General features: G+C 35.5%; 1 protein-coding gene across 1 annotated transcript in view; it reads right to left on the bottom strand.

Moving 5' to 3' along the window:
• Positions 1-24,127, bottom strand: part of CD302 (CD302 molecule) — a 56,876-nt gene that overhangs the window by 24,186 nt on the left and 8,563 nt on the right. The window contains exons 2-3 of the mRNA XM_044669108.1: positions 4,185-4,295; positions 592-714 (exon numbers count right to left, since the gene is read on the bottom strand). Of these exons, the coding sequence (XP_044525043.1) occupies positions 592-714; positions 4,185-4,295 (234 nt within the window). The remainder of the gene's footprint in view (positions 1-591; positions 715-4,184; positions 4,296-24,127) is intronic.

Raw genomic sequence — 24,127 nt, 5'->3', positions numbered from 1 at the left:
TTTATATATAGTCTTCTCCTATTAGAATGTAAGCTTCTTTTTAAAAATGCATTTTGATTTAATTTTTTACCAGTTATATGTAATAACAAACTTCCACCCAAGTTTTCCTGAAGTTATGTGATCCAAATTGTGTTCTTCCCTCCTTCCCTCCCCACTCCTGAAGCTGGCAAGCAATTCAATCTGGATTACACATATATTATCATGCAAAACACAATTCCATATTGTTCATTTTTGTAAGAGAATAGTCTTATAGAGCCAAAACACTAAAACGTGTACTCAAATAAACAAGTGAAAAATCATATTCTTTCATCTGCCTTCCAACTCCAAACAAAGAATTGTTGGGGTAGGAATGTAGATAAAAGTATACGATTTTTCATTCTTCACTATCTTTTAAGAATATCTTGAAGATCCATAAATATTTGAATCATATGAAACACCTTAAGTGCCACTCGAGTCTAGGACCACAAGAATTAACTAATAGCCACAGAAAGTATCTATATAGAGTGAATCTAAAATTCAAGGAAACTGAAGGGACTGAAAGCATTTCTAACATTAAATAAGATACTATTCCAGAACAAAAGCATGACTTACCATCGGTGTCATAAAACATGCCTAATAAAATATCATCCTGGCCCTTCCATAGTTTTTTAAAAGTCTCCAGGATAAATTCATTTTCTTCTTCATTATGTATGCTAATCATATCTGCTCCTGAAGCTGTTGGGGAAGGAAAAACATCTATCAGTCCTTTTTGATTTCTGAAAGTTTCCTGAAAAAATACAAATTATTGAGAAGCAGCATAGGAAAGAGGAAAGAGTACTGATTTCAAAGTCCTAAGACAATGAATGGACAGCTTGAAAGATACTTAAAAGCCATTGAGTCCCGTCCTTTACATTTTCTTTTATAATTAGGGAATCTATAATACAGAAAGGTTGAGTTGCCCAGTGTCACACGTGTAGTGACTGAGATCGTATTTGAACTTGTGTCTTTCTGACTTCAAGTCTAGTTCCCCCTCCAGTAAGCCAGGAAAGTTCTCTTATGGTTTAAGTCACATAACTGAAACACACTGGTAATGTTACCTTGGGTACTCTACTCAACTTTTCCTTCATGTTTTAGGCAACCTTCTAATTGCAGAGCAGTTACCAGCCTGCACTAATAGAAGAAATTCTTCTCAGATCTGGTATGTGTGTGGATGTATCTCTACATATATTGATGGTGGCATTATTATCACTAAATATGCAAATTCATGACAGCTATATTATTTCATCAATTTGAGGAACTCCCTGTCTGAGAGTTTTTTTTACCATTTGTAACAATGTACAATTTCTACCATTAAATGGTACAATTTCTACTGTCTCTGAGTTCGTAAATAAATCAGAGAGAGTTGGCTAAGATACACCAAGGCTAAATGACCTGCTCAGTATCCCTCAGACATTGTCAGAAGTAGGATTTTAACACAGATCTCCTTCCTTCCTTCCTTCCTTCCTTCCTTCCTTCCTTCCTTCCTTCCTTCCTTCCTTCCTTCCTTCCTTCCTTCCTTCCTTCCTTCCTTCTTTCCTTCCTTCCTTCCTTCTCTTCCATCTTAGAATCAATACTGGGTATTGGTTCTAAGGCAGAAGAGTTGTAAGGGCTAGACAGTGGGGGTTAAGTGACTTGTTCAGGGTCACACAGCTAGGAAGTACCTGAGGCCAGATTTGAACCTAAGACTTCCTGTCTCTAGGCCTGGCTCTCAATCTACTGAGCTACCCAATTGAGGTGAAACAAAAATGGTTTCTCCTGAAAGAAACGGGCCCTTGCTTCACCAGAGTTTTGACAGGTGGCCACTCTCTCCCTTAATTAACAACTTTGGACAAAAGGTTAATATTCTGATGATTTTTTAGATACCTCTTCCTTGTAGAAAAAGAGATCCTCAAGGAGAATGCTTAACTAGACTATAGTTTAGTCTCAACTATCAAAAGATGAGTTTTTCATCATTATGCATGACCTTGTAGAAGCCAATGGATTTATAATGATTTTTAAATTGTAATCTAATTAAATACTGTATGATGTTAATTTACTATACCAGGCAAATAAGGCTTATTTCCATTTTCTTTAACAAATTATACCATAGGACCCCAGGGAATTCATTTACACAGATAAATAAAGAATTTTAAACAATGCATTTTCAATGTCATCTCTGGCTAAAATCTAACCCAAGTCTCTAATCTTTTAATAGGTATTCTCAAATCACACAAAAAAGCAGCACCCTAAATATTTGTTAACTACTCTTTAAGTACAAAGAAAAGATTAATATATAAGTTAAAGGTAATATTTAAGAAATATGAAAAAAGATAATTAAAAAAATCCACACCTAAAAGTAAAATAATAAAAGAACATTAACACCAGGTAATTCTAGCACAGAGCAATGAAGATAATCAAAGGAAATTAGACTGATGCTTGAAAAGGTAACAAATAGGTTTAACTAATTATATATTCAATTTTAAACTCATTATCTGTTCCTTTCTCTACACTCTTTCCCTTGGTAATTTAATCTATTCCCATAGGTTCAATTATCACTTCTGTGCAGATGTTTCTCAAAACTATATCTTTAGCTTGGATCTCTCCCTGAGGTCTAGCTTTACTTCTCTAACTACTTGGTTAGTTAGAGACTTGGTTAGTCTCCAGCTAAATAGAGGACTAGCATTTGAAACTCACACGTACAAAATTTTCTTCATCATCTTCTCTCCTAAATTTCTCTATTTCTTTCCTGTGGCACCATCCACTCCCAGTTGCCCAAACTCAAAACAGGATTCATCTTTAATTTTCCCTTCTTCTTATCACTCATATCCAGTCAGTTACTAAGTCCTTCAGATTCTATTTCTGTCATGAGAAACCTAGGAGTGTTCATAGGAACTGATGCAGGGTGACGTGAGAAAACAACTTATATGATACTGTAAAAACAATTTTGAAAGTTTTAACTCTGATCAACACAATGATCAACCATGATGCCACAGAGGATGTATGATGAAGTATGTTGCCCACATCCTTATAGAGGTGATAGACTTGGTGTATAGAATTTTACATATGTGTATTATATATTTTTGGACATGGCTAATGAGAGAATTAATTTTCCTTGATTATGTATATTTGTTGTGAGTTATTTTTTCCTAATGAAAGGGAAAATGAAAAAGAATTACATTATTAATTATTAAGAAAAGAATGTGGTCATATAATAGTAATCATTCATATTTCTGTAGTTTTACAAAGGGATGCAATTTATTTGAGGTAGAACTCAAATCCAGGGCTCCTGATTCTTAGTTCAGGGTTCCATCTACTACATCACACAGTTACTGAAGGAATTAGCTTTTCAGTGACATAATCACAGAAAAGGGACTAGATAATTAATTACTTAATTGGGAAAATATGGCCACAGCCAGTGATCCCTTTACAAGGTGCCAATTAAATATATGAGAAAGGAAATGAAGGCAACAGGTTATGCCTCTGAGTGACCTTTCAGAGTCTTTATTTCATTGAATCCAAGAGACAGAGGAATCATACTCGTAATGATGACACCGATAGATAATGCATGGCTCTGAACACTGCATGGTGAGTTTAAATGCGGGCAGAAGCTACTATGGCAAAGAAAGTCAGTTGTCTTGCAGTGAAGCTACTTGAGTGGGTTGGGACAGAGGCCCTATGGCCCAAATCTCTGTAGACTACAGATTTTAGAGTGGAGATTCTGTATTTCCTTTTCTCTACCTTAGGTTTTCTCAAGAAAAGCTAACATCTTTCCCTCTGGGCATGTAGTAAGTCTGCTTCCCTTTTTAAAATTTTAGGCATTTCCTTTGTCTTTATAAATATGGTTAATCACAGGCTTTTGCTACTCTTGATATATTTATTAGGAATGCCTGGTGGCAGTTAAGAAGGGAACATCCTCAGAGCAGAGAGAGAATGTACTAGCATTAAAATGTTTTGCCAGAACACTGTCTCTGCATGGGAATTTAGAGTTAAAAATATAGAAATATATATCCTTTGATAGGGAGTAGATGAGGAATATTTATCCTGGAAAACTAATCTGGGAAATGAGTCAGTAGTAGGGATGAAGAGTCATGGCTTACTAACCTCGCTCACCACATTTCACAGCTACAATCAGTTTATATTAACTATGTTCTATATGCGAAAGTGAAGCACAAAGGTGAACAACTTACCATAGTCTGTACATTGATTTCTTACATCCTCAATGTTTTCTACTTTTACTGTTCTTTGAAGAAAAATATAGCAGTTGCTTTGGAATTGAACCCAGGTAGAAGAAGGACAATCTGTATGGAAAATGAAAACACTATTATTATGGATAAAGAACTAATTTAATGAATTTAATGAATCAATTAAAAAACACTTAAATACTAAATTTCTTTTACATTCCTTTAAGAATTAGTATTGTAGAGCTGTTAATTAAAAATATGGGAAGTGGGAAATTCTGCCTAAATTGGAAAAAAAGTTTTTTTCCAACATTTTTAAATATATAGAGGTTTTGTTGGGGGGGGCATTTCAAATAGTGTTCGTCTTACATTTAGATATAAATGAGTAAAAATAAGTCACTTAAATGCTTGTTGACAGACTGAAGGGAAAGCTCTATGAGTTGTCAATTAGGGTGAAGGCTAGACAGGCCCTAGCATCTTGCATGCAATGATTAGATCTCTCATTCTTTTCTAAATACTTTTGTATTTAAAATTGGGAGTTCTCTTTTATGAATGCTAGTAGAGGCTTTGCCCTTTGCTGTTATACTTGTCAGATCCTTTTTTCTCCCTTTATAAATAGTTAACTGGGAACACATGGACAAGTAGTATATTTTTATTTGGAACTAATTTTCACCATCCTCTCCCTCCTCCACTGCCTTTGACTCTGAATAATGTGAAAATGTTGACTTATTTTTCAAAAAATATATATTTTAAAACAGTTTTCAGTAATATCTTATTGGATTTTTTTGCTGTTACTCTACTGAAACAACTGAACAAGACACCTTGTCTTATGTACTCATTTTGTTGTAAGCTCCTAGAAGCCTAGGGCTGTGTTGGAGTCTTTTTTACATAATCTACATGCCCTAGCACTAAACCTCACAAGTAGGAGGGAAGGGGAGGAAATAAGCATTTAAATAGCACTGAGTACAAGCCAAATGGGGCTAAGTGCTGTACATCCAATATCTCAATTTACCTTTACAACAACCCTTCTAAACAGGTGTTATGATCCCCATTTTACAATTGAGGCAACTGAAGCAAATAAGGTCACAAATCTCACATCTGAGGTTGAATCTGAACTCAGGTCTTTCTGACTCCAGACTCAGCACTCTATGCACTGTACTATCTAGCTGCCTATGTAGTAAGAACTTAATATCAGTTGATTGAATGATTTGTGATTGATTACACTCTTTAACTTTCAAAGCAGTAGTAATTTTCAAAGTTAAAGTTATTTATCCACTAAATTCCTTAAAAAAATCATTTATTTATTTTTTAATATTTCCCCATGGTTACATGATTCATGTTCTTTTCCTCCCCTCCTCCCTACCCCTTCCTATAGCTTACGAGCCAATTCCACTGGGTTTTTACATGTATCATTGTTCAAAACCTATTTCCATATTATTAATGTTTGCAATAGAGTGATCATTTAGAATCTATATCCCCAATCATGTCCCCAACAAACCATGTGACCAAGCAAATGTTTTTCTTCTGTGTTTCTACTCTCACAGTTCTTTCTCTGGATGTGGATAATGTTCTTTCTCACAAGTCCCTCAGAGTTGCCCTGGCTCGTTGCATTGCTGTTAGTAGAGAAGTCTATTATATTTGATTGTACCATAGTGTATCAGTCTCTGCGTACAATGTTCTCCTGGTTCTGCTCCTTTCACTCTGCATCAATTCCTAGAGGACATTCTAGTTCACATGGAATTCTTCCAGTTCATTATTCCTTTCAGCACAATAGTATTCCATCACCAACAGTTACCACAATTTGTTCAGCCATTCCCCAATCGAAGGGCATCCCCTCATTTTCCAATTTTTTGCCACTACAAAGAGCACAGCTATAAATATTTTCATACAGATCTTTTTTCCTTATTATCTCTTTGAGGTACAAACTCAGTATGATATGGCTGGATCAAAGGGCAGGCATTCTTTTAAAGCCCTTTGGGCATAATTCCAAATTGCCTTCCAGAATGGTTGGATCAATTCACAACTCCACCAACAATGCATTAGTGTCCCAATTTTGCCACAACCACTCCAACATTTATTACTTTCCCTTCCATTCACAATGTCCAATGTACATTGTACATTGAATTTAGGATTGTTTTAACATTTTTAAAAAGCTTAAACATTTATTTAAAGAAGATCTCTTCCAGGAATAACAATTATGAAAACCATTACCACTGCCAACACACACACACACACCTGCATTTTTTTTATAATTTACAATATTCTAACAGAGCAGCCTCATTGTTATGTTTCTAATTCTTAGCAATTAATTCCTACAAAAATAAACCCAGGCTTTTATAATAACTTAATCAATGTATCACTAAACCATTTGTAGCTATTTTAAGGGCATTTTCATTTACCAAGATGCTTATTTTCAACAAAATTCTCTCTCTATATGTGTGTGTATAAATCTGTGTCTGGGTGTATATAGGTGAACATTCCCATATTGTATACAAGAGAAATGTAAACAGGTCTCGAATTCATCATTTTTTTTCCTGGCTATTGACTTTAACTATGAAGTTAAAATTCAATTAAATGTAGCAAAATATAAATTACACACAATGTATACACAAATGATATGTGATTATATAAGATAATATGACATGAATTTGGAATATTAATAAAAATGACATTTATTTATGATTTTATATAATTTGTGTGTAATGCTATATGGAATGTGAATTATAGAATTTGTTTCTAGTTACTAAGTTTAATTTTGAAGTTTAACTTAATAGTTATTGTACATAGTCAGAAATATATATTATATAATTTAAAATATAATTTTATTTTTATTTGTTATATTTAATTTTGAATATTAGCAATAAACTATTCTTCCCAGAAAATGAGGAGATATTTACTAAAATCTGTGCTGTTGCATACTTCAAACGAAGCTTCATAAACAGGTTACCCTTCCTATCCTTTAAAATGAACTTTTACCTTGGAACAAACAATCTAGTTTATGATATAATGGTTCTTCTTTCAGCAACTGTTTCAGACAAGAAATCCAAACATTGTTTATTTCCAAGAAACCTAGGAACAAACTGTTCACTGCATTATTGCCACATAAAATGACTCACTCTATTGCTATAGCAACTCTGAGGTGATAAAGCAGGTGAAATGTCTTCATTATTTTAATTCATGAAGAATTTGTTATATTTAATTTTGAATATTAGCAATAAACTATTCTTCCCAGAAAAAGATATTTACTAAAATCTGTGCTGTGTCTTCATTATTTTAATTCATGAAGAATTTTATTGATAAAACATGTGAAAAAAATCATATACAATAGAGTTGTTCATCTTAATGCAGTGATATTGTCCCTCCTGATGGGTATTCAAAATGAACAAATTTGATCAAATACATTAAACTAGAATATAAAAGTAAAGCAAAACCACATATAAGTCATGGAAATATCTTAAGAAACCTGTCATTGTAGTTCCAGGCTGGCATAGTGGCCATCAGAGCCAAAGGGAATGAAGCCAATAGCACTGGACCCTTTCGGAGAGACCAAAAATGCCACCCTCCTGACATGCTGCCCATATCGATACTTAGTAATGAAAAATGTCAAAGCCTGCTATGATCTAGGATTCAGCCTCTGATGGAAGATAAAACTCTCCCTATAACCTTTTTTGATACATTTTAGAAGAGTTTATTTCTATTAATAATATTTTGTATTCAAATTCCATATCTATTTACTTACACTGTTACTTGTTCAATGACAACTTGGAAAGAAAAATGTATCATAGGAATAAGACAATTTGATTATGACTTGAAAAAAAAATCTAATTTGGCCTTAGCTTGAACCCTGTCACTGACTGGTTTCTTTTTATGGATTTTTTCACTTTAAATTATTTTTAGAAAAAGTTTTCACAGAAAAATATGTGATTCATAATGTGCTAGGGTTGACCAAAAATATATTTTTTAATTAAAAAAAATTTCTGTGCTGTGAGAAATCCAAGGCCATTTTATATGAATTCTACCCTGAAGACTATTAACAAAAGTTCTACATTTAATTAGAATTTTTATCAAGAGATGCAAGTCAGGAGTGTGTATGTGTGTTTTTGTGTGTGTGTGTGTGTGTGTGTGTGTGTGTGTGTGTGTGTTATTTTTTATTTTCTCTATTATATGCAATGACAATTTTCCACATATGTTTTCTGAAGTTATAAGATCCAAATTGCCTCCCTCACTTCCTTCTCCCACCCCTCCTGGGGAAGGTAAGCAATTTGATCTGGGTTATATATGTAATATCATGCAAAACATATTTCCATATCAGTCATTGCTGTAAGAGAATACTCATATAAAACCAAAACACGAATAAACTAAAGTGAAAAATAGTATGCTTTGATTAGCATTCTGAAGTCAGGAGTATATTTTATGCATTTGTTCCTTTAATTAAAATACACGAAGCAAACTTTTCTGTAGCTGGAAGAGATGGTAATCTATAGCAGCTTATCCATATTCCCTAAATGGATCATAGATCTAGAATTATAAGGTCCCTGAGAAGTCATATGGCCCAAACCCCTCATTTTACTTAAGGGGAAACTGATGCTAAGGCAAGTGACTTGCCCAAGGCTCTATAAGTGATAGAGATACTATTCAAGCCTAGTGCCTCTGACTCTGAATTTTACACTCTTCCTACTCTGTCAATTGGCTGCAGAGGGTTGTAGAACATCATATTTTGTCACTATAAGAATGGTAACTTCATTGTGTTTTGGCTCCCCCTGGGGGTTCAAACGATTCTTTCCTATTTGCAATTTTTGCCTAGACACTGAGAAATGGACAAAAGAAAGTTCCTGTACTTGAACGGAGGGAAAGGCTGGAACAGAATGGAAAAACATTTCATTTTATTTCCTCATTTCTCACTTATTTGTCCACCTCTCTTCACTTGTTCTTATAGGCTGAATTTTAAATTTTATAAAATTTAGGTCATAGTCTAGTCTAGTTATTAATTTTGTGTGACTTACATCTCAGTATCAATAAAGTCCTTTTACAACTCTAACATTCTATGAAAACCTTTTGTAAAATACATATATATTCATTTCTTATCCTTTCTCCAAGGCTCAGATCAAATGCCAATTTCTCAATAAATCTGCATTCAATATATGCCCCTCATTTTATAGATGAAGAGAACAAGGTCCGTGACGATTAAACGATTTGCTTGATCACAAACTAGTAAATCAATGAACCAGGACTAGAATCTGGATTTGCTAGTATCTAGTTGATTGCTATATACACTTTTACCGTCTCATCCCAACTCAATTCACATCAAAGAATAATATACTACTACAACAAATAAAGAAAGCCATCACTAGTCATGATTCAGACTAAAATGTTTTTCCGTGGCTTCTATAATTTCTATGGTACACATTTCCTGATGCTTCTGTTTATTTACAAAATATTTTTTAAAAGGAAGAGAATAAAAATGGATTATTCAGGATATGCTGAGAATCAATATCATACTTACATTTTTATAAGAATATTTTTATAAGTTGGATGATACCATAGCTGATTATATACTATACACACACGTATATAAAATATGTACACACACCAATAGTACAACTACTGTCAGAACCAAATGAATATAGTTATTTTACATACACTTAATACAAAATTAATGACAATAAGGTACTTATACTATGAACTGAGCCATAAAATTGTGTATTCATATCTCATATTCAAGACAGTCTAAACAAACTTTATTTTATGTCAGAAGGGTAATAAATATTTTATATCCATAGTAAATAACTCAAGAATGTCAAACATGAGCAATTTATAAAATACTGTTTATACTGCATAAAATGTGCCCAATAAATATATAGAAGCAGATTCCATGCACAAGGCAACTAAAAAAGAAAACCATTTCTTGTTATATTATTAGATCTCATTGTTTACAAGAAAATAATCAACTACTGTCCCTACACTTCTTTAACACTTGACATTTTTAACTTTCTTTAGGCTCATGCTTCTTCAAATTTTCTTTAGTTCAAACACCACCTTTTCAGTAAACCTTTCCCTGGTCATCCCAGAGAGAAGCGTCCTTCACTTTCCCTGAGCTTCTGATGAGCTTCTATAGTGCTTTTGTATCTCATGTACTCTTTGGAACACCAGATCGATTTTCAAGACCTCCATTTTTTTTTAATTTCAACCCTCCTTCCTTTTTTTTTTTTTAATTTTAAACCCTTAACTTCTGTGTATTGACTTATAGGTGGAAGAGTGGTAAGGGTAGGCAATGGGGGTCAAGTGACTTGCCCAGGGTCACACAGCTGGGAAGTGTTTGAGGCCAGATTTGAACCTAGGACCTCCCGTCTCTAAGGCTTGGCTCTCAATCCACTGAGCTACCCAGCTGCCCCTCCTTCCTTTTGTTTTAACTGAAATCTGCCTCTTTTTTTTTTTTTTTCCTGAGGAGAACCCCTGATTTCTCACAACACTTTTTTGGAGAAAGAGCTGACAAACTTCTTCCTTCCCAGTGTCAATTCCAGACAAATTCTCCATCACAAAAGTTCATACAACAGTGGCAGTATAATTTATTGGTTAAAGCATATCACTTGGAGTTCAGAGAGAACTGGGCTTGCTTTTTGCCTCTGATTTGTATGACCATGGGCAAGTGATAAAGTGACATTTGCTACTTGTGACTGGATGGTTTAATAAGGTCTTCTCATTGCCTAACAGGCTGGCAAATGGTCCTGGCATGGTGCTAAGATGTTGAACTTGGGGGGCAGGACTAAGATGGCAGAGAAGGTACGCAGACCTATTTAATCTTTACCAAATTGCTCTTCAAAACCCTATGATACAATGCCTCAACATAAATTCCAGAGCAGCATACCCCACAAAAAGGCTGGGTGAAGTAATTTTTCAGTCCCAAACAACTTACAAGGCCAGCACAAAAGATCTAGGATACTGGGGTGGAAGTGGAATGCAAAGCAGCATGCCAAGGCAGGCCTCACTACAGCAACAGGCCTTGGGCACAGCTGAATCAGTAGCAAAGGCTTCCAGAGCTTTTAGCCATAAGACAGGAAGGGGGAGGGAGGTCAGACAACTACTTAGAAGATTATGGGGGACCTTTTTCTGGCTGTGGGTGCAAGACTCTTATTGCATTGCCCATAGACAGAATCAGTTCCCTTTGCAGGGTACAGAGAGGAGGATCACTAACACATATCGGCACTTCTGGCCAGAAAGGAACAGAAGACCCTGGTCACTGTTTCAAGGGGGAAAGAATGCTTGTGGTTACTCACAGACCAGAGCACAGGCCAGGAGAGTACTAAACACACTTCACCTGAAATCATACCACCTTGGAAGAACTAAAAATTATAAATACCCAGAGCTAGCTCAATGACAGTTGCACAAAGAACATGAAGCTTAGAACAGTGCTCCCTTCACCACAGTTACAGAGCCCAATATTAATATTAATAGTATTTTTTAATTAAAAGAAAAAGCCTGAAAAATGAGCAAACAACAAAAAAGAAACTCAATTTAGAAAGTTATTTTGGTGACAAAGAAGATCAAAACACAAACTGAGAAGAAGACAACAAAATTAATACTGCTGCATTCAAAGCCTCAAAAAATTGCTCTCAAGCCCCAAAAGAATCAACAGGGGAATTTGAAAAGAATTTTAAAAATCAAATAAAAGAGTTAGAAAAAAATTTGGAAAAAAAATGAGAGTGATGGAGGAAAATCATGAAAAAAGTCAACAGTTTGGTAAAGGAAGCATAAAAAAGTACTGAAGAACTTAATATCTTAAAAAACAGAATAGGAAATTGGTAAAAGAAGCATTAAACATTGCTGGTGGAGTGGTGAATTGATCCAACCATTCTGAAAGGCAATTTGGAATTATGCCCAAAGGACTATAAAAGAATGCATGTCCTTTGATTCAGCAGTACCACATCTAGGTTTGTATCCCAAAGAGATTTTTTAAAAATGGGAAATATTCTGTTTGTACAAAAATATTTTTAATTGTGCTTTTTTTTGGTGGCAAAAAATTGGAAAATAATGGGGTATTAATAATTGTGATATATGACGGTGATTGAATACTATTGTGCTATAAAGAGTGATGAACTACTTGATTTCTGTAAGAACTGGAAAGACCTACATGAACCAATGTGGAGTGAAATAAGCAAAACAGGAGAACATTATATATAATAACTGAAACATTGTAGGAAGATCAAATGTAATTGACTTTGCTACTAAAAGCAATGCAGTGATCCAGGACAATCCTAAGGGACTTATGAGAAAGGATGTGTCCATGTCTGGATAAAGAACTATGGGAGTAGAAACCCAGAAGAAAACATATGATTTATCACTTGTTTACATGGGTATATGATTTGGGGTTTTGGTTTAAAAGATTACTCGATTACAAAAATGAAAATATGGAAATAGGATCTGAGTGATAATATATGTATAACCAGTGAAATTGCTTGTCAACTCTGGGAGTGTTGTGAGGAAGATTAGATTAGGTATTGATTAGGAAGTACATAACAGGAAGGAGCTGGAGCTGGGAATTCCAGGTTGGAATGATGGAGCAGGAAGAGGGGACTTGGCTCTGAGTGGGACTCCATTAGGGGTTAACACAAACTGTGGTTATCCCTGGGAGCAATCAGAGTAAAGGACATCTTGCATCCTGATTTTCCCTGGGATCCTGTGTGGTGTGGCATCTAGCAAAAAGGACAAGATCTACAGAGCCAAGGGAGGAGGTGAAGTTTGAGTTCTGGTGGACAGTGCTTCAAGCAAAACCCTCACAACCTGGTACCTGAGATCATCTTGACTCCTGCCATCCAGAGATCATCAGTGGATTGCAGTGAGAATCCCAAAGCCACAAAAGCTCCCCAGCTGTACTCAAGCCTGGCAGGTTCCAGGTCTGAGACAGAGACTCCATTTACAGCTCTTTGGGCCCTGTTAGTTTAGATCACTTAGATAAGAGTAGAATAAGTCCTCCCATTGCCCTGTGGTTTTATCCTTTAGATTTTAAGTATAGAAATTCCTTTCCCACCTTTTAGTCAAACATAATTAAAGCTGTTAAGTCCCTTTGACCTTGTTAGCCTGTTACTATACTCTGGCCTAGTGGAAGCTGAGTGACAGTTAAGATCAACTGCCATTCCTGTGGAAATCCAGTAAACTCTGGTCTCTCCACCCTGGTCCAGTCTCTCATAAATCCCAGAGTGTGATCCCACAAACCACTTAGTTTATTTATAATATTCCTGGTGACCCCATTACCTTACATATATTTTCTACAGTTGGGAGGAGAAAAGAGGGGAGAAAGACAACAAGATCATGTAACCATGGAAAAAAATTTTTAAAAAGAGGCATTAATATTCAATGAAGAGAACTTCTTAAAGAACAGAACTGGCTAATGGAAAAAAGATATACAAAAATGCACTGAAGAGAACTTCTTAAAAGGCAGAATTGGCCATATGGAAAAAAAGATAAAAATATTCATTGAGGCAAAAAATTTCTTTACAAGGTAGAATTGGACAAATGGAAGAGGCACAAAAACCAAATCAAGAAAATCAATTATGCCTAAAAATTAGAATTGGACAAGTAGAAGCTAATGACTTCATGTAACATCAAAAACCAATAAAAATCAAAAGAATGGAAAAAAAGGAAAGACAATTTGAAATATCTCATTGGAAAAACAACCCTTCTGGAAAATAAACACTGGAGAGATTATCTAAGAGTTATTGGACTACCTGAAAGCCGTGAACAAAAAAAGCTTAGACATCATCTTTCAAGAAATTATCAAAGAAAACTATCTTGATATTTTAGAACCAGAGGGAAAAATAGAAATGGAAAGAATTTACCAATCACCTCCTAAAAGAGATTCCAAAAGGATAATTCCCAAGATTATTATTGCCAAATTCCAGAACTCCTAAGTCAAGGAGAAAATATTGCAAGCAACCAAAAAGAAACAATTCAAATATTGTGGAGCCACTGTCAGGATAATACAAGGTTTAGCAGCTTCTACATGAAAGGACTGGAGGGCCTGGAATATGATATTCCAGAGTGCAAAGAAGCTAGGATTTCAACCAACAATCACTTACCAAGCAAAACTGAGAATAATCCTTCAGGGGAAAAATGGGCATTCAATGAAATAGAGGACTTTCAAACATTCCTGATGACTAGAGCTGAATGGAAAATCTGACTTTCAAATACAAGACTCAAGAGAAACATAAAAAGGTACACAAGAAAGAGAAATCAAAAGGCATTCAATAAGGTTAAACTGTTTATATATCTACATGGAATGATAATTCTTATAACTCCTAAGAACTTTGTGATTATTAGGGCAGTTAGAAGTATACATAGACAGAGGGTAAGGGTGTGAGTTGAATAGGATGGGATGATATAAAAAAATGAAATTAAGGTATGAGAAAGAGGAATGCATTGGGAGAAGAGGGAAGGGAAAAATAGAACGGAGGTAAATTAATGCACATAAAAGAGGCATGAAAGAGCTCTTAACAGTGAAAGGGAGGATTGGGGAGGTGGAAAAGGGAGCAGATGAACTTTACTCTCATTGGAATTGGTTCAACCAGGGAAGAACAAACAAAATTAATTGGTCATAAAATTCTATCTTAACCTACAGGAAAATAGGAGGAGAAGAAGATAAGAAAAGGAGGGTGGAATTGATAAGTGAAAAAAGGCAAATTGGGAGAGGTGGAGGTCAGAACTAAAGAGGGGGAAAGAGGATGAAGAGTAAAACACAGTAATCATAATAGTGTAATTTTTTTACAAGTCTCTCTAATAAAGGCTCATTTCTTAAATATAGAGAAAAGTGAGTTGAATATATAAGAATACAAGCCATTCTCCAATTGATAAATAGTCAAAGAATATAAACAGTAAGTTCTCAGACAAAGTAGTTTGAGATCTCTAGTCATTCAAAAAATTGTTCTAAATCTCTATTATTTAGGGAAATGAACATTAAAACAACTCTGTGGTATCAACCCACATCTATTGGATTGGCTAATATAACAGAAGAGGAAAATGACAAAACTTGGAGGAGATATGGGAAAGTTAAGACCCTAATGCAGCATTGGGGGAAATTGCGAACATTCTAAGGAATAATTTGGACTGATGTCCAAAGGGCTATAAAATAGCATATATCCTTTGACCCAGAAATACCATTACTAGGTTTGTGTCCCAAAGAGGTAAAAAAAAAAAAGGGCGATGGAGGAACTATATGTATAAAAATATTTAAAGCAGCTCTTTTTGTGAGGGCAAATAATTGGAAGGTGAGGGAATATCCATCAAACCATCAGAAATGGCTGAATAATTTTAGTCTATGATTGTAAGGAATACTATTATGCTAGAGGAAATGATGAGCAGGAGGAGCTCAGAAAATATGGAAGTACTAAAATGAACTGAAGCAGAGTATAATGAGCTAAGCCAGAAAGAATATTGTGAACAGTGACAGGAATACTGCACAATGAACAACTATGGATAACTTAGCTATTCTCAGCAATTTAATGATCAAAAACAATCCCAAAAGACTCATGATAAAAAAATGCCATCTGCTTCTAGAAAAGGAACTGATGAAGTCTGAATTCAGACAAAATCAAACTTTTCTCACTTTTTTCTTATTTTTTTAACTTGCTCTAGTGTTCTTTCAAAAAAGGATTAATATGGGAAAATGTTTACATGACTACATGTCTTGAATCTGTATGACACTGCTTGCCCTCTCAGGGGCTGGGGGAGAGAGGGAGATAATTTGAGATCCAAAATCCTTCTTTAAAAGTTGGAAACATTTTAAATGTAATTAGGAGAAAAATAAATTAAATTTAAATAAAGATGTTGAACTTGACTATGTAGAAGAAGTTAAGGTCTTCACAAATTCTATAGAAGGATTTGATCTAGAATTATTGATATAGGGCAGCTAGTAGGCTTAGTGGATAGAGCATCAAGCCTGGAGATGGAAGGTCCTGGGTTTAAATCTGGCCTCAGACACTTTCTAGCTGTGTGACCCAGGGCAAGTCACTTAACCCCAATTGCCTAGTACTTATCACACAGAAATGTGTATATATTTAGATATTTAGTATTGTTTCCAAGACAGAAGATAAAGATAAAAACAATCATTAACACAATCAGCAATGCTTGAAGTGTATACTATATCCATGAAAGACCTGGGAATATCTTTGTGGAAAGAGCTCTGGCTCATGAGCCAGAAAATCCTGGTTCAAATATTATCACTGATGCTGACCACCTGTGGGATATCGGGCAAGTAAAATTCAACTCCCTGGTCTCAGTTTTCACATTTGTAAAATGAGGTAGTTGGATTAGATGGTATTACCATTCTATAATCCATCAGCATGCTATCGATATATGAATCTCAGTTTTTCTCATCTATAAAAGGGGCATTAAAAGCATCTGTCCTACTAACGTCATACACCAATGCTTCATTGTGACATGAGAGTGATTAAACATTCTCAGATTATGACAGTAGGTAGTAAACTTTAGAAGATTCAAGAAAAGCTTCTGGGGAACAATCTCACCAGAAACAGAGACATCAGCTATCTGGACGCATTCCTTGGCTGTGGCAAATCTTGAAGAAGAAAAAAAATACAAAATGGCCCTTAGTCTTGTAAAGGCTTCCCTCTCAGCAGCATTCAGCAATCATAGAGTAGCCAATAAAGAACTTGGGGAGAGGATACTAAGATTCACAAATGTATACTGTTGCAAGCATTAACTTTATTGTTTACTCTTTGTGGGAGATTTTTATACAGTCACTAAATGAGAAGTCATACTACTAGAGTAACTTAATCTTGTCACTTCTCGATATAAATGAAATCCTTTGACAGGTACTCTTTGGAGAGAAAAAAAAATAGCCAGAGTTGGTTTTATCCCATTTCAAAAGCAAGAAGAAATCTATTTTGATGTGATATTTAGTCACCTTGTATAGTAGTGCTCATTTTGAGCTTTTCCAAAAAGACTACCACAATGATGATAGGGCTTAATATCTTTTGCAGAGGAGCTAGAGAGATTCTATAAAGAATTCTAAAAAACTCTCCTAATTAATATACTTTAATACTCATTGACATGCAAAGATAGATATTTGGGAAGACAGTAAAGAATATTAGAAATTATGGTTCAAAATTAAGAAACAAGAGGCCAAAGTCTTATCAGCTACAGAAAAAGGCTCACGTACATACTAAATGGCCCAAAAGTTTTATGTGTTCAATTATTCAGTAGTGTCCAACTCCTTATGACCTTGTATGGGGTTTTCTTGGCAAAGTTACAGGAATGGCTTGCCATTTTCTTCTCCAGTAGAATAAGACAAACAGAGGTTAAATGACTTGCCCAGGGTCACATGGCTAGTGAGTTTCTGAGGTCAGATTTGAACTCAGGTCTTCCTGATTCCTGGCCCAAGACTCTACCCATTGAACCACCTAGCTGCCTCCAATCAATAAGCTATTAAAGTTTAAATCTGGGGGCAGCTATGTGACTCAGTGGATTGGGAGCCAGGTCTAGAGATGGGAGGTTCTGTGTTCAAATCTGGCCTTGGATAGTTCCTAGCCATATGAACCTGTGCAAGTCACTTAATTCCAATTGCTTAATCCCTTACTGCTCTTCTGCATTGAAACCGAAATCTAAGAAGATTAAAGTTCCAAAAAAACCCTTAAATATATACCAAGACTTTGGAGTCATACCATGCAAGTGTATACATACCCACATAGATACATCTACATATTACTTATCTACATATTATATATGTACACATTATATGTGTGTGAAGTTATTCAAGAAGAAAGTTTGTAATTCTTCAAAGACTAAAGAACTTTGTTTATTGCAATGACTAACCACAATGCCATAGGATTGAAGATGAATCCTACTTCCCACCTCTTGACAGGTGATGAAATGAAATAAAGATGAAAAATGAGATATATTATTGGACATGGACAATGTGTAGATTTGCTTTACTTGGTTGTATTTATTGATTTGAATGGAGGGGAAAGTAGGCTTGCAGGTCAGCTTTGGAACTATAATGAATATACAATATACTTTAAAAAATCAAGCTGTAAATAATGAAAATAAATGGTTTCATATACAGTTATCTTTCTCTGTCTTTTGTATGTAGAAATACTCATATTTGTCAAAATTAAGTTCAGGATAACAAAAACAAAAGATGTATTTCATAAGTTAAAAATGGAGTTGAGACTCATTGGACATAATGAACTCTGCACATTTTTCAAAAATGCAATTAAATGTATTCTAACACAGAGGAAACATCCAATTACTGCTAGGGCATCATTTCCAAACCAGCTACTTGATTCTGAGGGAACAGTACAGTCAGTAGGCATTAATATTTGTAAGAGGAAATATTAACGTGCTACCAAATAAGAAGCAAAACTAAAAAAGGGATGATATGATATGCAACTGTGGCACCTCCAACTTTGCCTATTTAAACAAGATAAATAAGGGATTAAAAAAGAAACAGAAAACAAAACAGACTGATATTGGAGGAAGCTTAACTGTTATAATTTTGTGGTGCCAAGTGGATCAAAAGAATTTAGACCTTCACCAGCAAATACTATATTTTCCCAAATGGAGACATAAGGCAGTCAAAGTCAAAGTCTATTTAGAATGTAATTTGTTTGGTAAAACCTTACATGGGATGATGGGGAAGATGATGAGCATTATCACCTGATAAAAATCAAGAAGCAGTAGAAGGGAACACAAGATTACAGAAAAGATGCTGTAAGATCCAAATTGTCACATCATTCACTCAAAGAGCATTAGGGAGGAAATTGAAAGGAGGGTAGTAAACAAGTGATAAGTGGAAAAGATACATAAGTTTTTTATTAAAAAAATTCTCATCAATAACATGGTGCTACTACATTTGCATTCTAACAGCATGATCCTTGATGTGCAGCACTAAAGTAGAAATGATAAGAAGGCAAAGGGAAAACAGCTTGAAGAGACCATGCATATATGGGTGTGGAGATTGTAATGCGAGGTGGCAGAAACTTTTTGCTTCTGTAATTTCTAACAGTCACAAAAAGTCAGTTAAACATCTTAGAATCTTGAGAAAGTCAGTTAGAGCTTAAAGCTATAAATAGAGGTGAAGTTCCAACTGAAGGGGCTTTTGCCTTCTGGCTTTCGCTGTGGTTGGAGGCTTTTGCTTTGGCTTTTCGGCTTTGGCCTAATTGCTTCGGCCTTGGCCTGTACTTATTTTGTTTGGGAAATTTGGACCTATCTCATTTCTCTGGACTTTTCCCTGATCTCCCATCTCCATCCCTCCCCTTCCCTGAATTTCCTTTGGGTTCTGATTGGAAGGGAGGGCTTGGTGATTGAACATTGTGGGTTTTAGTTTCTTTAGATAATTGGAGTATCCTCAAATAAGTTACCCATAGGTTTGATAAAGACTTTACTTAAAAGGCAGTCAAATCTTCCTGACTGGGAGAGCTGGACTCTCTCATTTTAAACCTCTCCGTGACCCATCCCCCACCCTCACCCCTCTTTCTAGCAGCAGTTAGAAAATCCTAAACCCCTCTCCCCTTCTGACTGACCCTGGTATTAATAAATCCCCTTGTTACCTATTCAAACCCTGTGGTGAGTCATTGTGTCGAAAATTAAGACAAGGGTTCAAGAGGAAGGATCATTTTTCTTTATTTCTTGAGAAATCTCAGGCATCCATCTTGGCAGGAAGTACCTCCCTGAGACTTCCATCAGCCATCAGTTTGACTGGCAGGGAGGGGCCCTCTCGACCCCTCCCTCAAGAGACTGGAGAAACTAACAAGAGAAACCCTCCAGTCAAACCTAAACATTTCTTACTGGCCCTAGTTTCCTCCCTGGATCCACTATCTCAAGCCTCTGAGAATAAATCTGTTTGAGCTGCCCTCTCCTACATACCCAATTTCCTTTATCTCCTATATACCTAACCATACCTTCATTCCTCCTCCAATCACCTTATAATTACCTAATATCCCCTTTATCCTTCCTCACACTCAAGTTGCATTTTCATTTGACCCACTCAGATGATTTACTTATAGTTTTTATAACATTAATTGGCAAGCCAGCCAGGATACAAACGTAGAATCTTCTGATCTGCAGTCAGAAAAACATATGAGCAGATCTGTAATGTAAGGTGGCTAACAGAAACTTTTTGCTTCTGTAATTTCTAATGGTCACAAGAAGTCAGTTAAACACCTTAGAATCTTGAGAAAGTCAGTTAGAACTTAAAGCTATAAATAGAGGTGAACTTCCAACTGAAGGGGCTTTTGCCTTCTGGCTTTCACAGTCTGCCTTTTAAATAAAGTCTTTATCAAACCCAGGGGTAACTTATTTGAGGATACTCCAATTATCTAAAGAAACTAAAACCCACAATGTTAATCACCAAGCCCTCCCTTCCAATCAGAACCCAAAGGAAAATCAGGGAAGGGGAGGGATGGAGATGGGAGGAAATCAGGGAGAGGTCCAGAGAAATGAGATAGGTCCAAATTTCCCCAAAACAAAAATAAGCACAGGCCAAGGCCGAAGCAATTAGGCCAAAGCCGAAAGGCCAAAGCAAAAGCCTCCAACCACAGCGAAAGCCAGAAGGCAAAAGCCCCTTCAGTTGGAACTTCACCTCTATTTATAGCTTTAAGTTCTAACTGACTTTCTCAAGATTCTAAGGTGTTTAACTGACTTCTTGTGACCGTTAGAAATTACAGAAGCAAAAAGTTTCTGTTAGCCACCTTGCATTACAAGATCCATGCTGAGTTGAAGCAAAATTTTGAGGGCACTGAAGGATCCGTTCTCAAAGTATGTTAAAAAGGAATGGGCACTGAATGCTTGAGGGAAAATAGACTTTATTATCACCCAAACCAAAAAAAGGCATTGGGGGACAATACTGGTAATTACTGAGCCATATACTTTTTTTTAACCCTTTCCTTCCATCTTAGAATCAATTCTGTGTATTGGTTCCAAGACAGAAGAGTGGAAAGGACTAGGCAATGGAGATTAAGTGAGTTGCCCAGGGTCACACAGCTAGGAAGTATCTGAGGCTAGATTTGAACCCAGGATCTCCCATCATACCTTTTCCTTTTTTTTCCTCAAAATGTGAACCTAACCTCATCCTCATTTCACCCCCAATATCACATTCATATAGCAGATGACACAAGATCTTATTTTAGTAGGAGAGCTAGACAATCCTCAAATGATTTCTTCTAAACTTCTCAGAATTTTCTCTTTCTTCCTGTGTCAGAGGAAAAAAGTAGCTCTACAAAGCATTGGAAATTGAAGAGATGTCAATTAATTGGAGAATGGAGAAACAAATTGTGGCATATGATTGTGATAGAATACTATTGTGCTATAAGAAACAAGGAGCAGGATAATTTTAGGGAAAAAATAGATCTACATGAACTGATGCAGAGTGAAGTAAGCAGAACCAGGAGAACATTCTGCAGAGTAACAGCAATATTGTTGAAGGATCAACTGTGAAAGATTTAGTTATTCTCAGTAATACAATGATCCAGGACACTTCTGAAGGACTTATGACAAAGAATATTATCCCTCTCCAGAGAAAGAACTGTTGGAGTCTTAATGCTGATTAAAGCACATTATTTTCACTTTATCTTATTTATGTTTTTATTTGGGGATTTTGGTTTTATATGAGTATTCTCTGGCAATGATGACCTATATGGAAACATGTTTTGCATGATCAGACACATACAATTCAGATCAAATTGCTTACCCTCTCTGAGAGGGGGATGGGAAGAATGGGAAGGAGATAATTTGCATCTACTAATTTCAGAAAACAAAATTTAAAATGGTTATTGTATGTAATTGTGAAAAGAAAATATTAAAAAAAGAAAAGGTAGCCTTACTTTTTGCAAAAGGGGATCCTTTTACTTCTGCCTTTTATCTCGTTCCCTCTTTTCCCCTTTATTTCATTCCCTCCTTTCTCCTCTAGAAACCATATTCTAGCTATCATTCTCTCATTCTCATAAATCTCCCAACTCTTGCTATGCTATCTATTTTCTCCTCTATCTGTCCACACAATACTTTGAATTCCTAAGTTCTTTTAAAAAAGACTTACTTCGAAAACTTGACTCCATTCAGTTAATGCTATACTCCAAATGTTTGTTATTTACTTGGGGGTACAACATGTGCAAAGGCATAGGGATGGAAGATGACAGCCTAAGTTTGGAGAAGGATAGACAGTAATGTAGAGTACTTGAAGGGAAATAATGTGAAATAAGTTTGGATACATAGGTTGGAAGCAGACTCTGAAGGGCTTTAAACACCATGATTAGGAATTTGTACTTTTTCCTAAAGGGAATAAGGAGCAACCAAAGTGTCTTAATCAGTTAGGGGGGGTTTCATGGTCTGTCCATTTTGAAATCTGTACCAAAGATGGACTGAAAAGATGAAGAGGTAGAAATTGAGAGTCCAATCAGCAGGCTATTGCAATAATATAATATAAGAGTATAAAGTTGGGTAAGTTACTGACAGTATTAATCGACAGGAGATGGATGTGAGAGAGCTATTGAGGAGTTAGAACTGATAAGTCTTGGTATGTGGTTCAATGTATGGAGTGTGGAAGAATGAAGAGTTGAACATAACTCAGAGGTTGCATATATGGATGATTCAAAGGATGCTGATGAATTTGAGGACAGACAGATTCAGGAGAGAGATAAAGAGTTCTGTTTTGCTCATAGCAAGTTTGAATTCCTTTGGGAGATCTATATGGAGATATATGGCAGGCCATTGGTACTGCAGTTCTGGAGTTCAGGAGGAAGATTAGGGCCTCAGTTTCCTCATCTATAAAATAATGGACTTAGTGACCTCTAAGATCACTTTAAGATCTAAATTTATGATTCTGTGATTCTATGAGCTCTCCAATTAACCATTTTTATTGGCTTCCAAACATATTATGGTTAGGTTATTAACAACCTCCAATAATTTCCTGTTGTGGGGGCAGCTGGGTAGCTCAGTGGATTAAGAGCTAGGCCTAGAGACAGGAGGTCCTAGGTTCAAATCTGACCTCAGACACTTCCCAGCTGTGTGACCCTGGGCAAGTCACTTAATCCCTATTGCCTACCTTTACCACTCTTCTGCCTTGGAGCCAATACACAGTATTGACTCCAAGAAGAGAGGTAAGGGTTTAAAAAAAATTCCTGTTGTATGTTAAGTAAAGGTCAGATTCCATAGGATGGCATTCAAAGCACTTCACAATTTTGTATTATCCTGAACATCTATCCTTATCTCAAACTAGGCCCACCCATATACAATATGCTTCAAATGAAATTTAATGCTTAATTCATCATACACTAACAAGATATCCTACACTTTGTAACTTTTCTTAGCTCATTGGGGGAATGCCTTTTTGCTTTGTTCTACCTGTTAAATTCCTTTCTATATGTTAAATATCTAGTCAAATGCCTCTGCCCTCTGAAAGACTTCTATCATCCTCCCAGTGGATAATGACCTTTAATTTTATTCTTAGACTTCTCATAGCCCTTTGTATTATTTTTTCTCCTTACATATTTTATATTATAATAACCATTTTGAATTCTAGTTTCCTCATGTGTAAAATGAAAATATTGTTCCTGATTATCTTTCAGGTTCCTTTCCATTGAAAAGTTCCCAGGTTAACACTATTCTGCCACTTGCTGAAGTATTGGGAGAGATATTCAAGGAAGCTAGACTTGTTAGGATATGGGAGGGGGAGAAGAACAGTTCATGGGAAAGATATTTAAGGCTATATAATCTACCCAAACATTTCCTAAGTGAGTAAAATAAACAAGAACCTCTTCTACCCACATGAAATATTTCTAAAATGTTATTTTGATTCAAGTGCTTTACATTTTATAGATGTCTAATTAAAGAAAAATTTTATTAGCTTATTTTAGTTATATATTTAAAAAATTATAACCATTGATATGTAGTGATAAAAGGATAAAACATCCAGCAGACAACTCACATTTTTATAGTAATTTTCTATATAA

The sequence above is a fragment of the Gracilinanus agilis genome, chromosome 3 (genome assembly GCF_016433145.1).
Source record: "Gracilinanus agilis isolate LMUSP501 chromosome 3, AgileGrace, whole genome shotgun sequence".
Classification (NCBI taxonomy): Eukaryota; Metazoa; Chordata; class Mammalia; order Didelphimorphia; family Didelphidae; genus Gracilinanus; species Gracilinanus agilis.
This window is presented reverse-complemented; position numbering and strand designations above follow the sequence as displayed.